The following is a 19,761-nucleotide window of genomic DNA, read 5'->3' as shown; positions in this document are numbered from 1 at the left end:
ATTGATGTATGATGCTGTTGTTGTGGTGTGTGATGTTACATGCACTATACTGAGCAACCAGTGGTGGTTGTGCATGGATTCATATGTGTGAGGGTGTCCTGGTTTGAGCCAAACGGTGACAGAGGGCTAGAAACCTGACGGTTTATGTAAGTTCATTTGATGGGATGAAGATTTTAGTTTTAAGGATGCTTGCAGTAAATGTCAAATTGTTTTAGTGGGTTTTCCTTAAAACTGGGGCTAGATCAGGCTGTCTTTCAGTTATTGTTGTGTTGCTCTGTTCTTAATACTCTGAGCTGTAGCTCTTTGTTTTAACCACTAGCTGTGAGTCAGCTTGAGAGCACTGATAAACAATTGACAAAGCTTCTCCTTGTAAAGCATCACCATGAAAGTGATGGAGAAGCTGTTGGAGACAACAGCTGCAGGGAGTTGTGTACTGCGTTTTTAGCATTGATGACACTGGTGTGCTGTCCCATAGTAAGTGGCTCTGCAGTCCCTCTGACTGGGCCTTCCTTCTCACTTTCCTGGTTTTAACCATCATGTTTCCATGGTTTTCCCCTGCTGCCCCATTTCACGTAGAAATGCTGCACAGCTGGCACCTCCCTGCTCTAGCCACTGTTCTGTATCTGTGGTTCGGTTAGTCATATTGGCAATCTGCAGCACAAGGCAAAAGAGGCTTCAGCTTAAGACAGAGCCATGAGAAAAGACCAATGTTTCAGTGATCTTGAAGAGGCTTGTCTGTAGTGGTATATGGTACTTGATTGTATTCTCCCTGTGGCATCTTGCTGAAGTTTTGAGTTGGGTGTAATTGGAAGACCTCTCGTCTCCCTTCAAGGGTGTTTACAAGCTACAGCTTTTCACTGCAGGTGTAGTGAGGATGATTAGATTGTTCTGTCAGACTTGAAGCTGTCTTGACCCTTTCTAGTTGTGTGAAGGCTGCAGTCTGGAAGACCTGGCAAAAAGCCATGGCCGGAGTGCTTTATTTTTTACCCTCAGACAGTTTTCTCACTTTTTCTGGATTGCAAGAGGAAGAGGATCCACAATGTGGTCTCACTGGCAGTAAGACAAGCAAAGGATCAGAGTTTCTCACTGCAGTGAGAGAGAGGAGGGTGCTTTTAATGCCTGCATTAAAAAGCCTTCTTAAGGCTTACAGAGATTTTTCCACTCCTGTCTTGTCCCTTTGTTTGAAACGTTCTGGGAAGACCAGAGCTTCTAGTGACAGCTTTTCTGGTGATACTTAGCAAGCATTGCACGATAGACTTACAAACTTAAACTAGATGGTGTTTTTATCTGTGAAAGCACACCAATACTGCATACAGGTCTTTGCATGTTTCAGCTGAATTGGGAAATAAGCTGGCAACGTCCATGTATTGCATCCAACATTCCTTTCAGTGAATAGTCACAGCATTCAGGCTGGGCTGTGGTCATGGCCCTAAACAAAAAAGCTAAAAGTGTCTGTGTTAGCAAGCTGCTACAATTGAAAAGGAGCTCAAAGCTGTGTAACAAATGTAAAAGTCAAGTCCCACAAACGTCTTGGTAAAAAGAGGGCGTTGCTGTTAAGCTGCCCATGAAAGTAACATCTCTTTTATGAGCCTGTATGGTCCAATCTGCATAAGGAGTCTGATAACAGCGTGTTTTACATAATAATTTTAGAACATTGAGATTAAAAAAAAAAAAAGTATTTTCCTCCAATGTATGACTGCTTAAGCCTGTGGGCGTTTCTTCAAAGCTATTGTCTTCTAATTATCATTGGATCTCTTCAGTGAACGCAAAGGCAGTTCTGCTGAACAAAACAGCCTGCTTGCAGGACCAAGGAATACTTCAGAAGGGAGTGAAAAAGCCACTAAACGGCAGACACTCTGAAATGAAGCCTGTGTTTAGGCTTCTGTCATGTCAGGGACATACTCTGGAAGGGGAGGAAGAGATGAGGAAATAACCTACTTCATTTTTACCAAAATAAAACTTTGTTTTTATAGAGTTAGACTGACTTGGCCTGAATTGTCTTGGTGCTGGTATGCCCTTAAGTCTCACTGGTTCATTGTTTGGAAAGTAGAGACTGTTACTGTTGTCTTTTGTAACAGCTTTGAAGCTTTAGTTCACTCTATGGCTTTGCTACATTTCTTGTTTGTTTTTCTCTGTCCGTCTATAGGCAGTTGTCTTTCCTCCTCCCATCTCCAAGTACGCTGCAGTAGCTACACCACCTGCACGGGGCATCCTTGCTATGGTGCATGTGAGTGTACTTTTAATTAAGAGCAAGCTGATTGTTCCACTTTCAGCTCTTCTGTACCCATCTTTCTTCCCTGAGTGCTTGTAACCAGACTCTTTATTAATCAGTGCTGCTGCTTCGTGTCTGCAAGCCCTGGCAGAACTGATGTGGAAGCTGAGACATATCTTTGAATGCTGGCAAACAAAATGGGAATTTTGCAAGCCTTTCCACGTCCTGGATTAAGGCGTTTTGGTTTGGTGATCAACCCGAAGGCAGAGGGCGCTGCTGTGTTTCAGGGTAACCCTGGAGACAGTGGCTGGACTGAACAAATATTTGCAACCCCTCCCTTAATAAGATGGGTAATAGGAGAACATTGTGGGGTTTTTTAGCAGTGATTGCCAGGGCTCTTTAAAAAAGAACTGCTTTTTTCACTTCCTGAACACTTTTTCCTTTCCTTTTTTTTTTGTTTGGGTTTTTTTGTTTGTTTTGTTTTGCTGTACTTTCTGCTCTTTGTCAATAAAAGCCCAAAATAAGCCTCTTCAGCTTGTTAAAATAGCCAGCACCTTGCCTGGTTGTTGCCTGGCTAAGATAGGTAGCTGCAGAAACAGTTGAAAAGAGAAGGGAAAATAAACAGTTCTCCATGGCTGTAGTACACAGGGCAAGAAATGCTTGGATGTCACTTCTAGTAAGGGAGGGTTGGTTTGGATGTCAGGCACCAGGTTCCTAACTGCAAGGACTTCAGAGTATATGGAGTTGCCTGTGCAGAGCGGCTGAGATTGTCTCTCCCGGGTGGGTTTCTGGAGCAGGTTTGGCTGACTATTGTCAGGAGCACCAAAGGGCAGACTAGCTGTCCAGTTTTCTGTGAAAATTAATGTATTACCTACGTTCTTTAATTACAGTTACCTCTGGAATGTACTGAGATTCATGCCCAAAGTAGTAAATATTTTTGTAGAAATGATTTTGATAGTGTAGATATGTGGCACAGAAATAATATACTGTCAAAACTATAATATATGAGTGTTTGACATCAGCTGGGCAGAGTTGTTAATACTCTTCTATCTTTCTGCTTGGAATGAGTTTTAGTTTGCAAATCTGAGAATAGAAGAAAAGGATGGAAATCCCGATCCTCATAATTTGGGCTCAGGAGTGTTGTCATCTCATCTTCCCAGCAAGTGTCTTCTCAGGCAAGACTTCTGAATTCCTGCAGTCATTTGTTTTGATAAATGCCGAGACTTTTCTGTTAATTGCTGAGTTTGTAGCCTTCTCAGTTGGTGTCTGAAGTAGGAGAACACTTTGTAATTCTGAGGAACACTTGCTTTTTGAAGAGTAGCTCTTATTCTGGGGCGATAAAATTACTATAATAGCAGAATAGGTTACTGTCTCTGTTTAGTGGTTGAAGCAAAGCAAAACCCAGAGAACTAAACGTCTCTGTTACTTCCCTTCACCATTCCAGTGGAAGATAAAAGGGCAATAAGGAAGAGAGACTTAAAGTTCGGGATTTAAATCTTGAACAGGTTTACTGGAACAAGGAAGGGACTGTTAACATTTATGATGAGGAGCAAATATACAAATATATACAAAACCTGACCTCAGCGATAGCCCCCCAGATCCCTCAGGGTCCTAAACACCCTCTTTCTAGGTCCTTATATTGATTCCACAAAATTAGCCCATGCCTCCTCAAACTGTAACAGTTGCAGTAATGGCTTGATGCAGCATAGGCAAAATGAAATACTCCCTCTTGTTCTGGATTATGGATGCCTTATATAAGTTGGTGACATATGGAACAAAGATTTATAGTTGTGTCTGTTTAAAAGAAACGTAGTGCCTGGGTCCATCCACTAACCATGCAGGTGCTAACCACAGCTATCACCAGGTACGTCTGTGATCTTACGCTGCTTCTGCCGCCTATAAGGAGCGTGACTTACGGTTTACTCCCTTAAAAAAAAATGCCCCTCTCTTGGGGTAATCAGCCTTTGCGGCAGTTGTGGCCTGTTGCAATCTTCCTAGACTAAGTCTGGAAATGAGTTGTGTGAAGTGTTATGGGGCATGGTTCTGTTTTTTTCAGAGACCTGCCTGCCATTGATGGGCATGCCACTTCTTGCTGCCATGTGAATTTGTCAAAATTTGATTGCAGATTAGTTATATTTCATGTATTAAATGCAGTAATGAGTTAAAGGTTGTCGTGTGAAAAAGTAAGAGAAAGAAGCTTGGGGCATGGGGGTTTATGATAAAGTGTGAAAGTTTCTGTAAAGCTGGAGATGGGGATAACATAATTGTACCACCTGCACCTGGTCCAGGAAGCTGTTTATAAATCTCTTTGAATGAATACTTTAAATTTTTTAGCCTAAAATATGTGAGTGCAGACACTTTCCAATTTGCTGTGGAAGTAAAGTTGCACTTTAGATACCTAATGAGGACTTTGTCCATATTTCTCCTACTGTGTTTCATATTGTTTTAAAGAACCTTTTGAAGATGACATGTTTATATAAGGATCATCTGTAACACTTGCAGACAGGTGTTGTTGAAAAAAACCTCTGCCCAATATTTAATCCAGTAAAAGCTTTTATTTTAGTTGGGTTTTTTTGTCCTTTACAATTTCCATGTGCTCAAGAACATGTAGGAAGCATTCCCCTGGCCATCCAAAGAGTGGTGCAGTTCCAGAGTCTCTTGCTAGTCACAGCCACAGCTATTTCTTTGTCTTGTTTTTCTGAGCATCTTCACAGAAGACAGATACAACTGAGGATGCTGCATGTGAAAGGTTCCATCTGTCACTGAAAGCTGGCATTCATGATGTGTGACAGGTTCATGTAAAACTACACCAGCCACAGGCCTGGGTTTGATTATAGGCAAAAGCCACAGTGAGAAGCAATGACCTTGAACAAGGTTGCAGGTGAGTGCGTGGCAGTTGTGCTTTAGTAAGGTGTACACTACTAAGCCCTCTCATTAGCAGCCCACCACCCCCTCTGCAAAGGCCAGTAGTGAGTGGAGAGTCCAGTGTGGACACCAGCTGCTGAGGAGTGCAGAAGAATCTTTTAGGTCAATTAATCTAACGTTTTATTGCCTGGGGTCTGTGAATGTAAAGTGAGAGAAAAGGGGAGAAAAAAATCTGCAAGTTGATGAGCCTTGAGTCAGCTTTTACAGACCAAACAAGAAATTAAGTTAGAGTTGTCATGATGCTTCTGGGGAAATACGTGCTCAGTGTGTAATTGTCAAAAAAAAGACAAACTGAATGCTAAACATTATTAGGAAAGGAATGGGGAGGAGAGTCTGAAAAAAACACCTCTGTGCCGTGATACAAACTCTCAGCATGCAGGTACAGTCTGTGGCTGTGGCTGAGCTGCTGGGTATGTATGGGAATTTAATCGATCATGGTATCTTCAATAATGTGTTTTTTTGTTGTGCTTTGTTTTAAATACTTCTTGTAATTCTTTCATGTGATTTATGTCAGCTTACAGAGCTTTTTATAGAGAGTTGTCAGAATTTTCATTTATATAGTACTCTTACATATTTTAGGCCATCCAATCTTGTACACTCTCCAAGACAGGGATGATGTCTGAGTCTTACATTTTAAAAGATGTCCCAGAGAATTACTGCTTTTCATTTAGTTTTATTTATACTCTCAGTAATGAGCTGAGTATGTTCTTCAATGCATTCCACTTAAATTATTCCAGAAATGAAATTACATTGTGTGCTGATAGCTGGTAAAACAATTCTGAGTTACTAGGCAATTCTGGGCTGAGCTAATGGTTTGTTTTAAATACAAGATTAAGTCCTCTAGTCAGCTAGGTCATTCAGTAATATATAACCTTTATTAAACATTATCAGAAACTTTGGTGGGCACTTGCTGGGAGTTACAGTTTGTGCAGACGAGCAAAATGCAAACAAATAACTTACGGCACTCAGTACCAAACAAAATAAAGTTACTGTTTTCTAAGTCATCCAGACAGTATCAAGGAGTGGTGGAGCTGTCACTTCATGTCAGGCTATGAAGTTTTCCCAGTGATGGCTCTGTGACAGGCAGTTGGCCAAAACACTGTTAATTTTTGAGAGTTGCTGAGGTTTGCTGTCTATCTGCCATGAGCCAGTGCCTGCGAGGTTTGTGTGGAGGGAGCATGCAGCTGCATGAACTTCCCACTATCTGGGGTGAAGGAGCTCTCTCTTTTTAAGAGACCTCAGTGTGACAATGAGAAGGGTGATGGCTCTTGGGTCAGTGCCAGACCATGTCCTGCTAAACCTCTGCTTGTGATGCTGGTGCAAATTCATTGAGATTCAAGAACCAGAGGCAGATGCCAGAGGGTGACTTTTGTTAAGCTGAAAAGAGGTGCTTCCTGAAGTGAGAGAAGTGCTAGGTGAATAGGTCCACAGTGACTCTTCTGTTAAACTGATTGCACTTCCAGGAGAGGTTAAAATTTGTTTTGGTCTTTGTGTTTAAATACCTTGATTCCCCCTTGGAGAGCCATTTGGTTGGTCTACTTTTAAAAGTGTTTAGCAAATGTAGAATTATACTTATAAATACAATTCATAAAACTAAAATTTTAAAAATAGTTAAAGACTAACATGTTAAAATATAATTTTACTAATAAATTTATGTTTGCAAAATAGCCAAACTGATTTATGGTGAGTATCCCCTCAAAGAGGAGCAAAAGTGTGGCATATTGGATGGTGTAAATAGCCCTTGCTTTGCTAGCAAGCATTACACAGCTCTCAATTACAGTGGTACCCAGCCTTATCTCCTGCCTACCTAGGGAGGGCTGGAGAGATGTTTTCAGTTTACTGGTAGGTGCATGTTGGAGAACTACTGGCTGGCTGTTCACTGGGCATTGCTGTATGTGTACATTGACTGTTTCTTTATTAAATCACCAAATCAGACAAAATGTGATAGGGAAAAGCGGTCCTGGGAAGTGAGAGCTTATGGGCAGGGACTACTGTAAAGCCACTTCTCATGGTGAAGCATGGACAGGGAGTGATCCTGTGGTGTATAATGGCTACCTGGCTTCATGCTGTGCATTAGGAATAACTTTTTTTTCTTATTAATGGAGTAATTCATTATTAAGTGGAGGAGGGGAAAAGTTGTTCAGATGAGATTATGGTTATATGCCTGGCTGTTTAGTTAGCTGCTCAGACAGACCATATGAAGTCCCCCAAACCTACAAGTAAACAATTTTGTGGATTCTGCCAGTGCCTTTTGAAACCACTCTATTCATCTTCTCTTAAGGTTATATAGCTTCATGCAGCTGAAACCTGGATTTAGATGCCTCATTTTCAAAGTCCAATCTGAAGGTGGCAGGCACTGTTTTCCTTAAATGTCCCTCTAATATGTGTGTCTCCTTAAATCTATGCTGTAAGGGACTTGTGGCAGTGCTTGTAGGTTTTTGTGTACAGTCTCTGAAAGCTACAGCTGATACTGCTTTCTTTTGACTTGGACAATGGATAGATGCATCTGCTGGTAGCTTGTCACTGAGTTTGTATGTATGAAGAAATCCTCTTCCTACAATTAGAGCAGCCTGTCCTCTTCTTTTGCCCTTAAAATGCTTTTTAATCAAAATTTTGCGTAACATCTCCTGAAACTTCACACAGTATATCCTGTCTTGTCTTTCCCTGGTGAAAGATAACCACTTAAAAAACACCAAACCTCTCCTGGCTTCAGGCTTAATTGTGTTGTCTCTCCAGAACTACCAGTAGAAATGTAGGATTCCCCTCCCCAAAAAAACTGCTTGTGCTTCAGTTTGGCATGCTGCCATGTTTTTTTGTGGGTTTTGTTTTGTTTTAATTTCTTTCTTTGGGCAACGTGGTGAACAAAACCAAAAAGGTGACTTGTAAGGGTTAGCTCATCTCCTCCAGAGTTTTGTGGAACAGGAAATGTACACCTAGCCTGAGCCCATCCTCCCTACTGAGTTTGAGGTGTGTGGCAAGTGAAGGCGGGGTGTGTAAGTGCCTCTGGAAAAATGGGTGAAAATCTTCCACGGAGAATGTCACAATCTCTGGGCACTGCTGATCTGCTGTTTATCTCCTGATAACTCTTTAATTTGATTCTTTGCAAATGCCTCAATCTTTCCATTGAAATTTTAGGAAATTAGTTATTTTGCATGTTGCCTTTTTCTGTGTGCTCTCAGTCAAACAATTAAAGTTTGTATACACTTTCCTGTTTTAATCCTTGTCTGAAACTTTCATTCACCTTTTTATTTTACTGCTTGTCTCAATTTGTCAGTTTGAATTACTCTTTAGCATATTTTTCTGTGCCATGTTCCCTTAGCTGAACCATGAGATGCTGTCTTTTCAGAACCATGTTTTGCTGCTGCTGTCACCACAAAGAGAAACTGGTATTGTGATCAACATATCTCAAGGTCCATCCCCATGGAAGGAGCTTCACTCCTCCCAGCTGATTTGGAGCCTTCTTCTCTAAATTCACTGAGGTGTTTGTATAGGGCTTGGTTAACTTGTGTATTTACTTGTGTGCATTTAAAACAGAGCCTGTAGCTACTTGGAGACACTGGTTTTGCAGATTTCAGTTGCCTGCTGCTTCTTGCAGATCATAACGTTTTCAGAGCAATCTGCAGTGCCTTGCTCTGTTTTTCCTTTCTAGTCTGCCCACTTCCGAACCAGAAAAATGTGGAAAACAGTGCCATGCCACTGACTTTAATTAGTCACTTTCTCCTTCACTAGCTCTCAACCCTTTATGAAGTTCTTGACAGCTCCTGTTTATATTTGAAGCTCTATATTGTCGTGTGGGAACTTCTGCCAACATGCTTTATTCTGCAGAGGTCCATCCCCTGCTCTAAGCCAGGTTCAGCTGAGCTTTGGCTGCCACCTGGGAGGCAGTGGAGAGGTCACCTACACAAGTGGATCGCAGATGTCTTCTGATGGTGGCAGGGCCTATGTGGTACATTTCAGACTAGCTGGCTATGGGCAGGTAGCTTTTCTCCTGCAGACCTGCTCTCACAGCAACCAGCTGGCCCTCCTAATACCTGGACAGTCTCTTTTTTCTCTTTGGTCTCCTCTGTGCTGCTGACTGTGTGCTCCTTCCCCCAGAGTGACCAGCTCCAAGTGTCTTGAGCAGCTGCACTTTCAGCTCTGAGAATCTGCTTCATCATCCCTTTGTTGGCTGTTACCCTTAAACTGCCTCATTTAGCCAGGAATGCAATCAGCCTTAAAGATGCCTGGAACACTTAGTAGCACCCAGAAGAAGGTTTGGGTCTGTTCCCACTTTCTTTCACCAGTGCAGTATTTGCTCTGTGGTCAACCACGGCTGATGAATAACATGTTTGTACGCAGTAGTGACTGGCAGTACTTTTCCTGACTTGCAGGCTAGTGAAAAACAAATGCCTGCCTGCTGCTCACGTTAAGAAGGGTCATCCTTTCTTTTATGCCACCAATGGCAAGGGTTGCTTTGCATGGACTGGCAGTAAGCTGCATAGCGAAGTGAACCTGGATCTTAATGCTTGAGCTGGCTTGAGAGAAACAGCATTGAGAAATCAGAAGTCAGTGAGCTGGAGAAGTGGGGGGAGAGACAAGCTGTCTGCTTTTGATGGCAGTGGGCTGCAGATGGGAAGCTTAAAGCACGTGGGGTTTTTTTTCTGTTGCTGGTGAAATTTGGGAACTGGCACAGCATGGTTCTGAAAAGGAGGGATGTGCAAAACCCTCAGCAGTTGCCACTGGCATATCATCATCTGCCGGGGCACTGAGTTCGTGATTCCACATGAGAGATCAGGGCCTGAGCATCTGCATGAGGCTTTGTGCTTTAGCTGGTAGAAAATAATTCTGAAAGAAGGAGGCCTCTAAACCATAGCTGCATCACTTATTAGTTCCTAATTAATATGAGGTGTTGGGAAATGAAGTAAAGAATCTCTTGTTTTCTTTGCATGGCTTAACATCGTGTAAATCCATGGTAAAAAGCTGTGGAAAATATCACTCCCCGATAAATAATTTTTTCACATACTGTCTTGCTTGAAAGCATGTTTTGTGAAGCCCATGTGGAATTCTAAACCTGTTGCTTCCACAGCAAAATAAATAATTAGTTGCTCTTGACTTTCAAAGCTGCATGCAACTCATGACCTTTAATTTCATCTCCTTCATCTTTCTACATACTTGGTGTGTAACAATACTGTGTCTTCTCTCATTTGTTCCTGTCACATGCTCTAGCTTGTAGAATATTTCACTTTCAAACATGCCCATTTGGTTGTACTACACCAAAGAGCTGTTTTGGACTTTACACTGTTTAAAATCTAAACTGTTTGAAATTTAAGAGCTTATTTTGGTGCTTGTGGAGGGAGAGTGGGAGGGCAAGACATGCTGTCGGCCTGTAGTACATTGGGATAAACTCTCCTTCCTTTTCCATTGCCAGCCTCTTAGTACCAAAACAAGCTGGAGTTCATGCACTGCAAGAAGTGACAGTTATGTATGTTTCTAGGGGAAAGCAAATGCGATGAAGTTGTGTATCTAGTTGTATTTGATTCTGTATGGTATTTTGTTTGTTTTACAGAAGTTCCTTGATTTTGAAAGCTTTGCTCATGGTTCTTATTTTATTCCTGCAGTTTGCAACTTCATGTCTCATGAAAAGTGCCTCAAGAATGTCAAGATACCATGCTCGTGTATTGCTCCCAGCCTGGTAAGGGTGAGTAAGCACACACTGCCTTTCCTCTTTCTTTGGGTAATAGCTCAAATGGATGACTAATGAACATAGTGTAGTACAGTGGTGGCATGTTAATATTGTAATAGCTTAGATCAATTGTGCTAGTCACCACTGAAGCTTTTAGAGCTGCTTAAAGCAATATTACATTTCCTTTTAAAAGTCCCTGCTATGGGCAGCTGTGGGTAGTAATTTCTAAGGACCAGTTATGTGCATTCTTTAAATATTGCTAGATATTCCTACTTGTGTGTCGTTACCTGGAAGCATAGAAGTAATGGAATGGGGTGCCTGATTGGTATCAGTGCTCTTAAATGACACAAGGTATGGTTTTCCTGAAGTATGACTGTACATCACCAAATTTTTTACAGGAATTGTATCTTAATGAGAAAATGCTAAAGCTTCTCTGCCTGGTTAGGAGGCTGTGTTTGGGTTTTATAGATTTCTTAATCTTGAGTATGTACTTGTTTATTGTGTCCAGAGAATAAGGATTTCAAAAGCCAAAAAAATCACAGAGTGGGACTTCAATTTATGGTAATAATTATTTAGGTAATTATTAAAGCACTTGCTTTCAGATGTCCTGTGACTTCTCCCAGAAGACTTTGCTATTAAAGGGTGTTAAAGCTGTATCAACTTCAAAGAAGATTATCGGATGCAACTGAGTTATAAGAAGCTAAACTGAGGAAAAAACAAAGGGTATTATCCACTTGGGAAAGAATGACAGAAAAGGAAAAAAGGGGAAGGAGATGAGAAACTTAATAGGGATGCAATAAAGCACTACAAATATCTTAGGGAGCCATATGGGACCTTGCTGTAAAATCATAGTCATGGGCATTACAGATCTCACTGACTACAAGCACGTTTATGGGAATACGTTGTGTAGACCTTGGAACCTGTGAGTCATAAAATCATAGAATGGTTTGGGTTGGAAGGGACTTTCAAGATCATCTAGTTCCAACCCTCCTGTGTGGGCAGGGTCAATTCCCACTAGACCACGTTTCTCCAAGTCCTATCCAGCCTGGCCTTTAACATTTCCAGGGATAGGGCAGGCACAGCTTCCTTTGGCAACCTGTTCCTGTGTCTCACCAACCTCACAGTGAATAATTTCTTCCTAATGTCTAACCTAAATGTACCTCCTTCCAGTTTAAAGCCATTACACCTTGTCCTATTGCTACATGCCCTTGTAAAAAGTTCTTCTGCAGCTTTCTTATAGGCCCCCTTCAGATACTGGAAGGCCAAAACAAGGCATCCCTGGAGTCTTCTTTTCTCCAATCCAAGCAACCACAACTCTCTCAACCTGTCTTCATAGGAGAGGTATTCGAGGCCTCTCATAATCTTTGTGGTCCTCCTCTGGGCTCTCTCCAACAGCTCCATGTCCTTCTGGTGGTGTTGGTTCCAGAGCTGGATGCAGTACTCTAGGTGAGTCTCACCAAAGAGGAGTAGAAGGGAAGAATCACCTCCCTTGATCTGCTGGTTTTGTTTGTTTTGATGCAGCCCAGGCCACAATTACTTTTCTGGGCTGCAGGCACACATTGCTGGCTCACGTTGAGCTTCTCATCAACCAACACCTCCAAATCCTTCTCCCCAGATCTGTTCTCAATCCATCCTCTGCCCAGCTTGTATTTGTGCTTGGGATTGCCCTGACCCAGTTGCAGGACCTTGTGTTGGACTTAATGAATTTCATGAGGTTGACATGGGCCCACCTTTCTAACATGTTAAGATCCCTCTGGGTGGCCTCCCTTCCCTCCAGTGTGTCGACCTCACTACACAGTTTAGTGTCATCATCAAACTTGCTGAGGGGTGCACTCAAGGTCATGTCTGTGTCACTGACAAGGATGTTAAATGGAATCCATCTCAGTACAGACCTCTGCGGAACACCACTCACCACTGTTCCCCATTTGAATATCAAGATATTAATCACTACTCTTAGTGTGCAACCATGCAGGCAATTCCTTATCCACCAAGTGGTAAATCCATTGAATCCATGTTTTTCCAATTTAGAGACCAGAATGTCATGCAGGACAGTGCCAAACGGTTTGCACGATTCCAGGTAAATGATGTCACTTGCTCTCCCCTTATCCACTGACGCTCTTACTGCAGCATGAAAGGCCACCAGATTTGTCAGGCATGATTTGCCCTTGGTGACGCCATGTGGTTTGCCACCAACCACTTCCAGCTTGGCAAAGGAGAGCTGGTTTCATTCTTTGTATCCTAAAAAACTTTACAAGTTCATTTATGTTTTGGAAATCTGTATGGGGGTGAGAAAGAAAAGTTTAAAACAGTATGTAACTCAGGTTACAGGAATCAATCAGAGAGAAATAAGCCATTAATTTCTCTTGAATTTGCTTTGTCTAGATGATAATGCTGTTTGCTACACACTCTTCCCCACACACTTTTCGTCTTCAGAGGTATAACTTAGGTGGCAAAAGAGTGTCTGGTGCATAGAAAGTTGCTAGTGAAATAGTAAGAAATCCAACTGGGAAACAATTTAATTCAGTGTCAGAACCACAAGCATTTATGGCTTCCTTTTGTGAATCTCCTCTAATTCATTGTTCAAAACAGTATTTGTTCCTTTTTCTTTTGCATGGTAAAAATCCTGCGTTTAAAATTATTAATGCTTCCACTTGCTTCAACCACAGATGTCAGAGTAGTTTTTTGTATTATTTTGCCAGTCCCCATTCTCCGTTTGCCCTAACGTGAATTTTATCTGATTATTAATTGCATACCCATAAAATTTAACTGTCCTCCTTTGCAGTAGAATTCATTTTGTCAGAGTGGTGTTGTCAGCCCTCTTAAGTTTTTAACAGTTGAGTGTTGCTGTATTTAGCTGCGAAGAGTCTTCTGTGTTATCCATGTTGAGCTATAACAATTACATTATGAAAATGCTTGCTTGTTCTTTTCTTTCTGGACAGCCTTGTCATTCTTGATGTGGGCATCCAAGTTGCATTAATCCTGGTCTGCTGTGCAAGGGAAATCTGCCATATGGGAGGTGTTGTTTTGTGTGGAGGCTCTGTTGAAGTAAATATTGAACTTGGCATTTGCTTAAGAAATGTAACTAAGCAAAAACCAAATTATAATCGTTTATAGAATATGTGGGAAGTTTATTTTCTTAATGTTCATGCTCTTCTTTTAAATTATTTATTATTTATTTATTAAAAGGTCTACTGGTGGCATTTTTTTGATAATTCCTTCTAGTATGTCAATATTCAGTATTTTACATAACTAAGATGATTTATTTTTTAATCCCATGGATTTAATGTAGAGAAGATGGTGCCTGTTAAAGCCCTTTGGAGTACATGTCATTTGATACTAAGTCACATTGTCAGAGAATAATTTTTCAGCTAATGTGTCATGGAAACTTTTATTCCTAACAGTATTGTTTCCTTCCTGGAGCCAAGAAAAGGCCCATGGAGTCACAAGCATGCCACCATCCAGCCTCAGGTCACTCTTCATCAGTTCCCTCTTAAGGCTTCCCTAAGAATTTTTTTGCACTATTGTTCATCGGTAGCACCTGCAGTTAGTATCCAGACTGGGTCCAGGTTATGATGTTTCAAAACAAGATTGCATGGATCAGTCTTCTGAACAAGTTTGGGTTTTTATGGCTTGCAGGGGTTATGATTTGTTTTACTGATAAGGTCTTGGCAACTTTTCCTTATTCAAACCCTCTCCCCTACATTCCCATAAAGATTTCTTTACTCTGAGATATGTGTTAAAAAAATCCCCCAAAACAACAAAGAAGAACCAAAGCAAGAAAAAACATCCCCAAAACACCCAACTAAAAACAAAATAACACTGAAAAATCCCCTCTTTGCATGTGAAATTTGAAGTTATATTTTCCCCTCTTAGGTTGCAATTAAAGCTGTGTTACAGGGGGTTTTGCCCCTAGATTTGCCATAGATGTGTGTGTATGTTTTCTTTGTACCTGTTATTTGAAAACTGAATGGAATTGAAAGTATATTAAAAGTGGTTTTAGTGGGGCTGGGCATTTGCTGTTCGTGTTTTTCCTTCTTGTTGTGTTGGTGCGTTGCTGTAGTGGTTTCTAAACATTTCCACTTCAAGAAGGTTGAAAGCTCATCAAAGTTCCTTCCATGCTTCTATTCTCATAGACAGGTTGTCTAGAATGGAAAAACACTGATTTAAGTCATCAGCTTCTCCTGCAATTTTCAATGCTAAAAATAAATCTTGGCTTTGTATTTCAGACAGTGGGTGGACAAGTTGTGGTAGTGGGTGGGAAGGTTTGTAGTGCTTGCAGGGGTTTCTTTTCAGGCAAGGGGGTGCTGTCCTGTGTCTCTCCCTTGGCTGCTGGGTTCAACTGGGTCAGGTAGTTCAGTTCCTCATAAACTGACAGTGGAAGAGAGTAAAAAAGGTTTATGGTAAGTCCCTCTAACGTCCCTTCTGATGGTCTGTTTGGTTTTGGGCATGTCATGCTTGGTACATGCAACAGCAGCATTTCATTTTTCTGCAGCTGAATGACTCTGTACTGGGACTCAACCTCCTTTTTGTCTGCTTTCCATGCCTACCTTTGTTCCGTGCCTGAGAAGGAATGGGAAGCTCCAACAAAGTGTGAGGCAAAGACCATGAGGATTAGATTACTGTTTCACTTACCTTGGAATAAGTGGAATATACCCCTGTCTTGTTCAGATTTTGAAAGCGTCTCATGGGGTTTTGTGTGACAGACTCCAAGAACTAGCTTTTAAGGAAAGTTGCTGCATATGGCTAGTAGATATTTTAACAAATGGGAGAGAGCTTGGCAAGCTGGGAAGGAGAATTTGATGTGGTTACATTGGCTGGGAGTTCTAGGTATAGGGGGGAAAAAGCCAAAGTCCCATTTTGGAAAATCATTCTGCTGGTGGCAGTGGTGATGTTGGAGGTTTTATGTCAACATGGGTTAAAAAGGGATTCAGTGAATGCTTGCTGAACTATCACTGCTTCTCCCAAAAGACTATCATAGAAGACAGGCTGAAATGCAGTGTTTCTGAAAAGCTTATTGCCTTTTTGTTTTCCTTTTTCCTTATATCTCATCTTGAAATTACTGTATATTTGACATGCATCAATCAAGGAACTTTTATTCTGCCTATCTTGTATCTTTTTGGTGGGGGGTGGTGGTAGAGTTAGATCTGTAACATGAACTCAACTTCACAAAATATATGCTTAATATTTTTCCTCTTTGATATTATATAAGAACAAGTTTGGGAAACTTCTTTCCTCTCCTTTTCCTTTTGTCTGTGATAAAGAGCCTTTGCTTTTGTAAGGGATTTTCACAGGGTGTCCTAACAACTGTTGGACTCCAAGCTGGTCTTTTCAATAGGGACTGTTGTGGTAGGACAGGAGATAATGGTTTTAAACTAAAAGGGGGTAGATTTAGACTAGATATTAGGAAGACGTTTTTCACCATGAGGGTGGTGAAACACTGGAATAGGTTGCCCAGGACTGGTAGATGCGGCATCCCTGGAATCATTTAAGGTCAGGCTGGATGGGACACTGAGCAGCCTGGTCTGTTTGAAGATGTCCCTTCTCACTGCAGGGAGGGTGGACTAGATGACCTTTAAGTGTCCTTTCAAATCCAAACCATTCTATGATTTTTACATAGGCACCTGCTGGATAGTCCTGACCACCTTCACTGAGCAGGTCTGTGTCCAGTTCAACACTTGACCCATCCCTCTGTTGTTTCAGCAAGGTAGTTCCTGGGAGTGTAGCAGCTACATGGTGTGATTTAGAAGCCAAATGAGGTGTAAAACTGCTTGCTGGCGATCTTGGCCCTGCACCAAGGCTTCCTTCTTTTCCTCCCCAAAGAGTTAATCCCTTGGCTGGCACCCACTAGTTGATAAACTCAAAAAAGTTTGTTACACTCTGTTGAAACTTTATGAAAGCTGCCTGGTAGCCTGTGAGCTGCCAGACAAGCCCTTATCTGTATTAATGACTCTTCAGGTTCAGAAGTGGTGTGGGATGTCACTGTGTTTGTTTCTCTTTATTCTTAATGCTTATCTTGGTAAAAGGAGATGGACATTGATTTCCTCTAGCAATAAGAGCAAAGAGAGACTGTCTTTTGCATAACATTTTCTCTTTCTAGTACAAAAAATGCTAGTCCAAGCAACCCTTAATTGCCGTGGAAAGCTCTTACATAGTCTCATTTTCTAGTAGAAGTATATTATATTCCAGATTTGAAATGTTAAAGAATTCACTGGATACTTCCCATCACAAAGGGTCCTTGAGAGCTTGTTGATAAGGCCTAATGTCCTGTCACATAGTTCTGTAAGATAGAGGGGAAAATGCCTGGGTATGGTGACATTGCATATGAATGTGTGCATTATTCCCTGCATTGCCCCTAATTCAAATTTTGATAACTATTTTATTTTCTTGTCTCTCCTATCCTATGGTATGTTGAGACACCATATAACTTTGTATTTTAATCTGATTTCAGAACTTCCATATGGAACCTGTACTTAAAGTTGTTTCTTAAGACCAACTGATAAATCAAGTTCTCAGAGGAAGAATATAATTTTGGACAAAACTGACAAGTAATTTACAGGCATTGTCCCTAGAAGGAAAAAGTAGAAATAGAGTGAATCCAAGTACATGCAGTGAATTTCAGTTGCAGAAATCTGTTGCTGCTAAAGATTTCAAGCCAATGAAAGGGCTCTTTGTGATTACTGAGTAATAAGACAGTGACTGAAAAGGTGTCAGTACTGCAAAAAGTTGAATCACAAAGCTGTTAGCTTTGCTCAGAAAGGGTGTGGTCTAGACACTTAATTAGCCTGGACAGAATACTGATGCTGTGTACTCAGATGTGATCGCATCTGCTTCTCCAGAGCAAAGGTTTTTGTGTCAGAGTGAACTTTCAGAGCATTACATAAGGAAGTACTTTTGACACGGGAAACATCAGAACCCTCAGAAGATGTTCTTGTTGCAGAAACACCATTTCTAACTATTTTCAGCAATATTTTTTTCCTTATGTTGGGAGAGGTCTGTGTGGAAGACCTTGTGTGACTACCCTGGCAGGCATTTCATAAAAATCTTGCTTCCAACCTAGTTGTGATTATCCTTGAAATGCCAGTGTTTTTGAAATTAAAACTAGTGACTGTAAGTTAAGTTCCTTTTGCTCATCCTGCATGGAGGCTCTTGTGAAAGTGTTTGTATCCTTGTTTCTGTGTACCGTTTCCTTCTCAGAAACTGATCATTCCCACACTACTCTAGGTGCTGCAGCCCTGCTTTTGAAGTCTCTCAAGCATGTTTTGTAAAACACCAAGTGCAATCCCGTCTGATGTGATGGGGAAAGAAATGCATGGGCAAAATAAGATTTAGGCACAGGCCTAGGAAAAATTTCAGTAGGTTCTTCTTTTTTTAAAGACTGCCCAACACAGCAGCTGTCACTTTGGCATTGGGTGTATTTGTATTTCCACCATTCCTCTTTGAGCCTGGAAGTCTTTGGCTCAGGGTTCAGGGTATAAACTTTCTTCTGCCTGAGGTGATAGAAAACCATCTGCAGCTGGGTGAAAAATAGGCCTTCCAAGAACAGTGTTTTTCCCCAATGAGGTATCCAGACGGTTGCAGACCAGTAAATCTTGACCTAACCTGGCTATCAGCAAACTAGAGGGTTTGGGTGGTAGCTGGGTTTCTTGGTATATAGTGATGCCACCTTAAACTGCCACCAGAGAGGTCTTAAATTCATTATCAGCTGTCAGCAGGGTGCTTGATAACCTGTGACGTTTCAGGATGAAGAACAGTTTTAAAAGGCACCACCCAAGGAAACAAATTCTGTCCTTTTTCTTCCAAAGTGTGAATGTGCAGAGCAGTTTCTTCCTGCAAAACTGCTGTGTGCAAGATTGGACTGAAGGGCTTAGAACCAAAGTTTTTGGTTTCTATAGGATCAGTTTTTATTACAGGCTCATACGAATTTCTACAGAAATTTGTTACATTCTGTAAGGCTTGGCATTTCTGAACAGATGGCAGGAAACAAAATAGGAGCTAGGAATATCTTGTCCATGAGTGCAGAGTCATTCTGAAGGTTATGCTGGAGTGTTACCACTATATTTTCTGATCAATAATGTTAGGGCACTTAGATGTCATTTAATGGTACTACTAGCAGAAATTTTCTGTATTCTTCTGAGGAAACTGATTTTAGTGGTTTGCATAAAGTAATTTAAGTAGTTGTATTGGAAAAGCTGTTTTAAATGCTCATCAGTTATTTACTTTCTGTAGGCCACTTCATGTGTCTGTACTTTGCTATGTTTATCATGGGGAATATAAAGAGTAATAAGCAACTTTTCATGTTCTGATATGCTGCCTCACTGGCTTTCCCAGTCAAGAGTTCTGATTTTTTTTCTTAATGTATTGGGTGCTTGGAACTTGTTCAGCAACAAAAGAAATATGGGGACCTGCTGTGAGTGGTGAGTTCAGTATTTTATACCTGATCATTTACCTTTTCTCTTTTTCCATCTTATTGCCACCCCATTTCCCACCAGGCTCTGCAGTATTTTTTTACCTGTCACTTCTAAATTAATTTAGAAAGGCCACTCAGAGTAAACAAAGTTTCTTAGGCTTGTTTCAGAAAATAAGAACTTGAAGGAACAGATAATTTTTTTAATATTTTTTTTTCTACAGCTAAAATTTCAATCAGCAAGTTGTTTCCTTTTGTTTCATTCTTTTTGGCAGTGACTTGAGACTTAAGAGAGTTGTCATCAGGGTCTGAAAAACTGCAGAATTTAGACTTGGTCTTCTTCCCTTGAGTCTTCTAGATCAGTCAGATTAGTCAGACCCTGAATAAGTTTGGATCCTGTCAAAGTCCTTTCTCACAGTCCTTACCAAAATAAAACACTGTTTTTTCACAGAACTCTGCTTCAGTCCTTTGATCTATAGAGTGTTTTTCATCTTCAGCAGAACCTTTCTGTGACAATAATGAAAAGCCTGCATATTTCTATGCCAGGTATGAGATAAA

General features: G+C 41.0%; 1 protein-coding gene across 1 annotated transcript in view; it reads left to right on the top strand.

The window, feature by feature from the left end:
• Positions 1-5,071: 5,071 nt before the first annotated feature.
• The window catches only part of DGKQ (diacylglycerol kinase, theta 110kDa), a 66,180-nt gene continuing 51,490 nt past the window's right edge, over positions 5,072-19,761 (top strand). Inside the window, exons 1-2 of the mRNA XM_009999472.1 lie at positions 5,072-5,093; positions 10,735-10,814. Of these exons, the coding sequence (XP_009997774.1) occupies positions 5,072-5,093; positions 10,735-10,814 (102 nt within the window). The remainder of the gene's footprint in view (positions 5,094-10,734; positions 10,815-19,761) is intronic.

Source organism: Chaetura pelagica, unplaced genomic scaffold, assembly GCF_000747805.2.
Source record: "Chaetura pelagica isolate M959 unplaced genomic scaffold, ChaPel_1.0 scaffold716, whole genome shotgun sequence".
In the NCBI taxonomy this organism is placed as follows: Eukaryota; Metazoa; Chordata; class Aves; order Apodiformes; family Apodidae; genus Chaetura; species Chaetura pelagica.
Note: the sequence above shows the minus strand (reverse complement) of the source record. Positions and strands in the feature narration are given on the sequence as shown.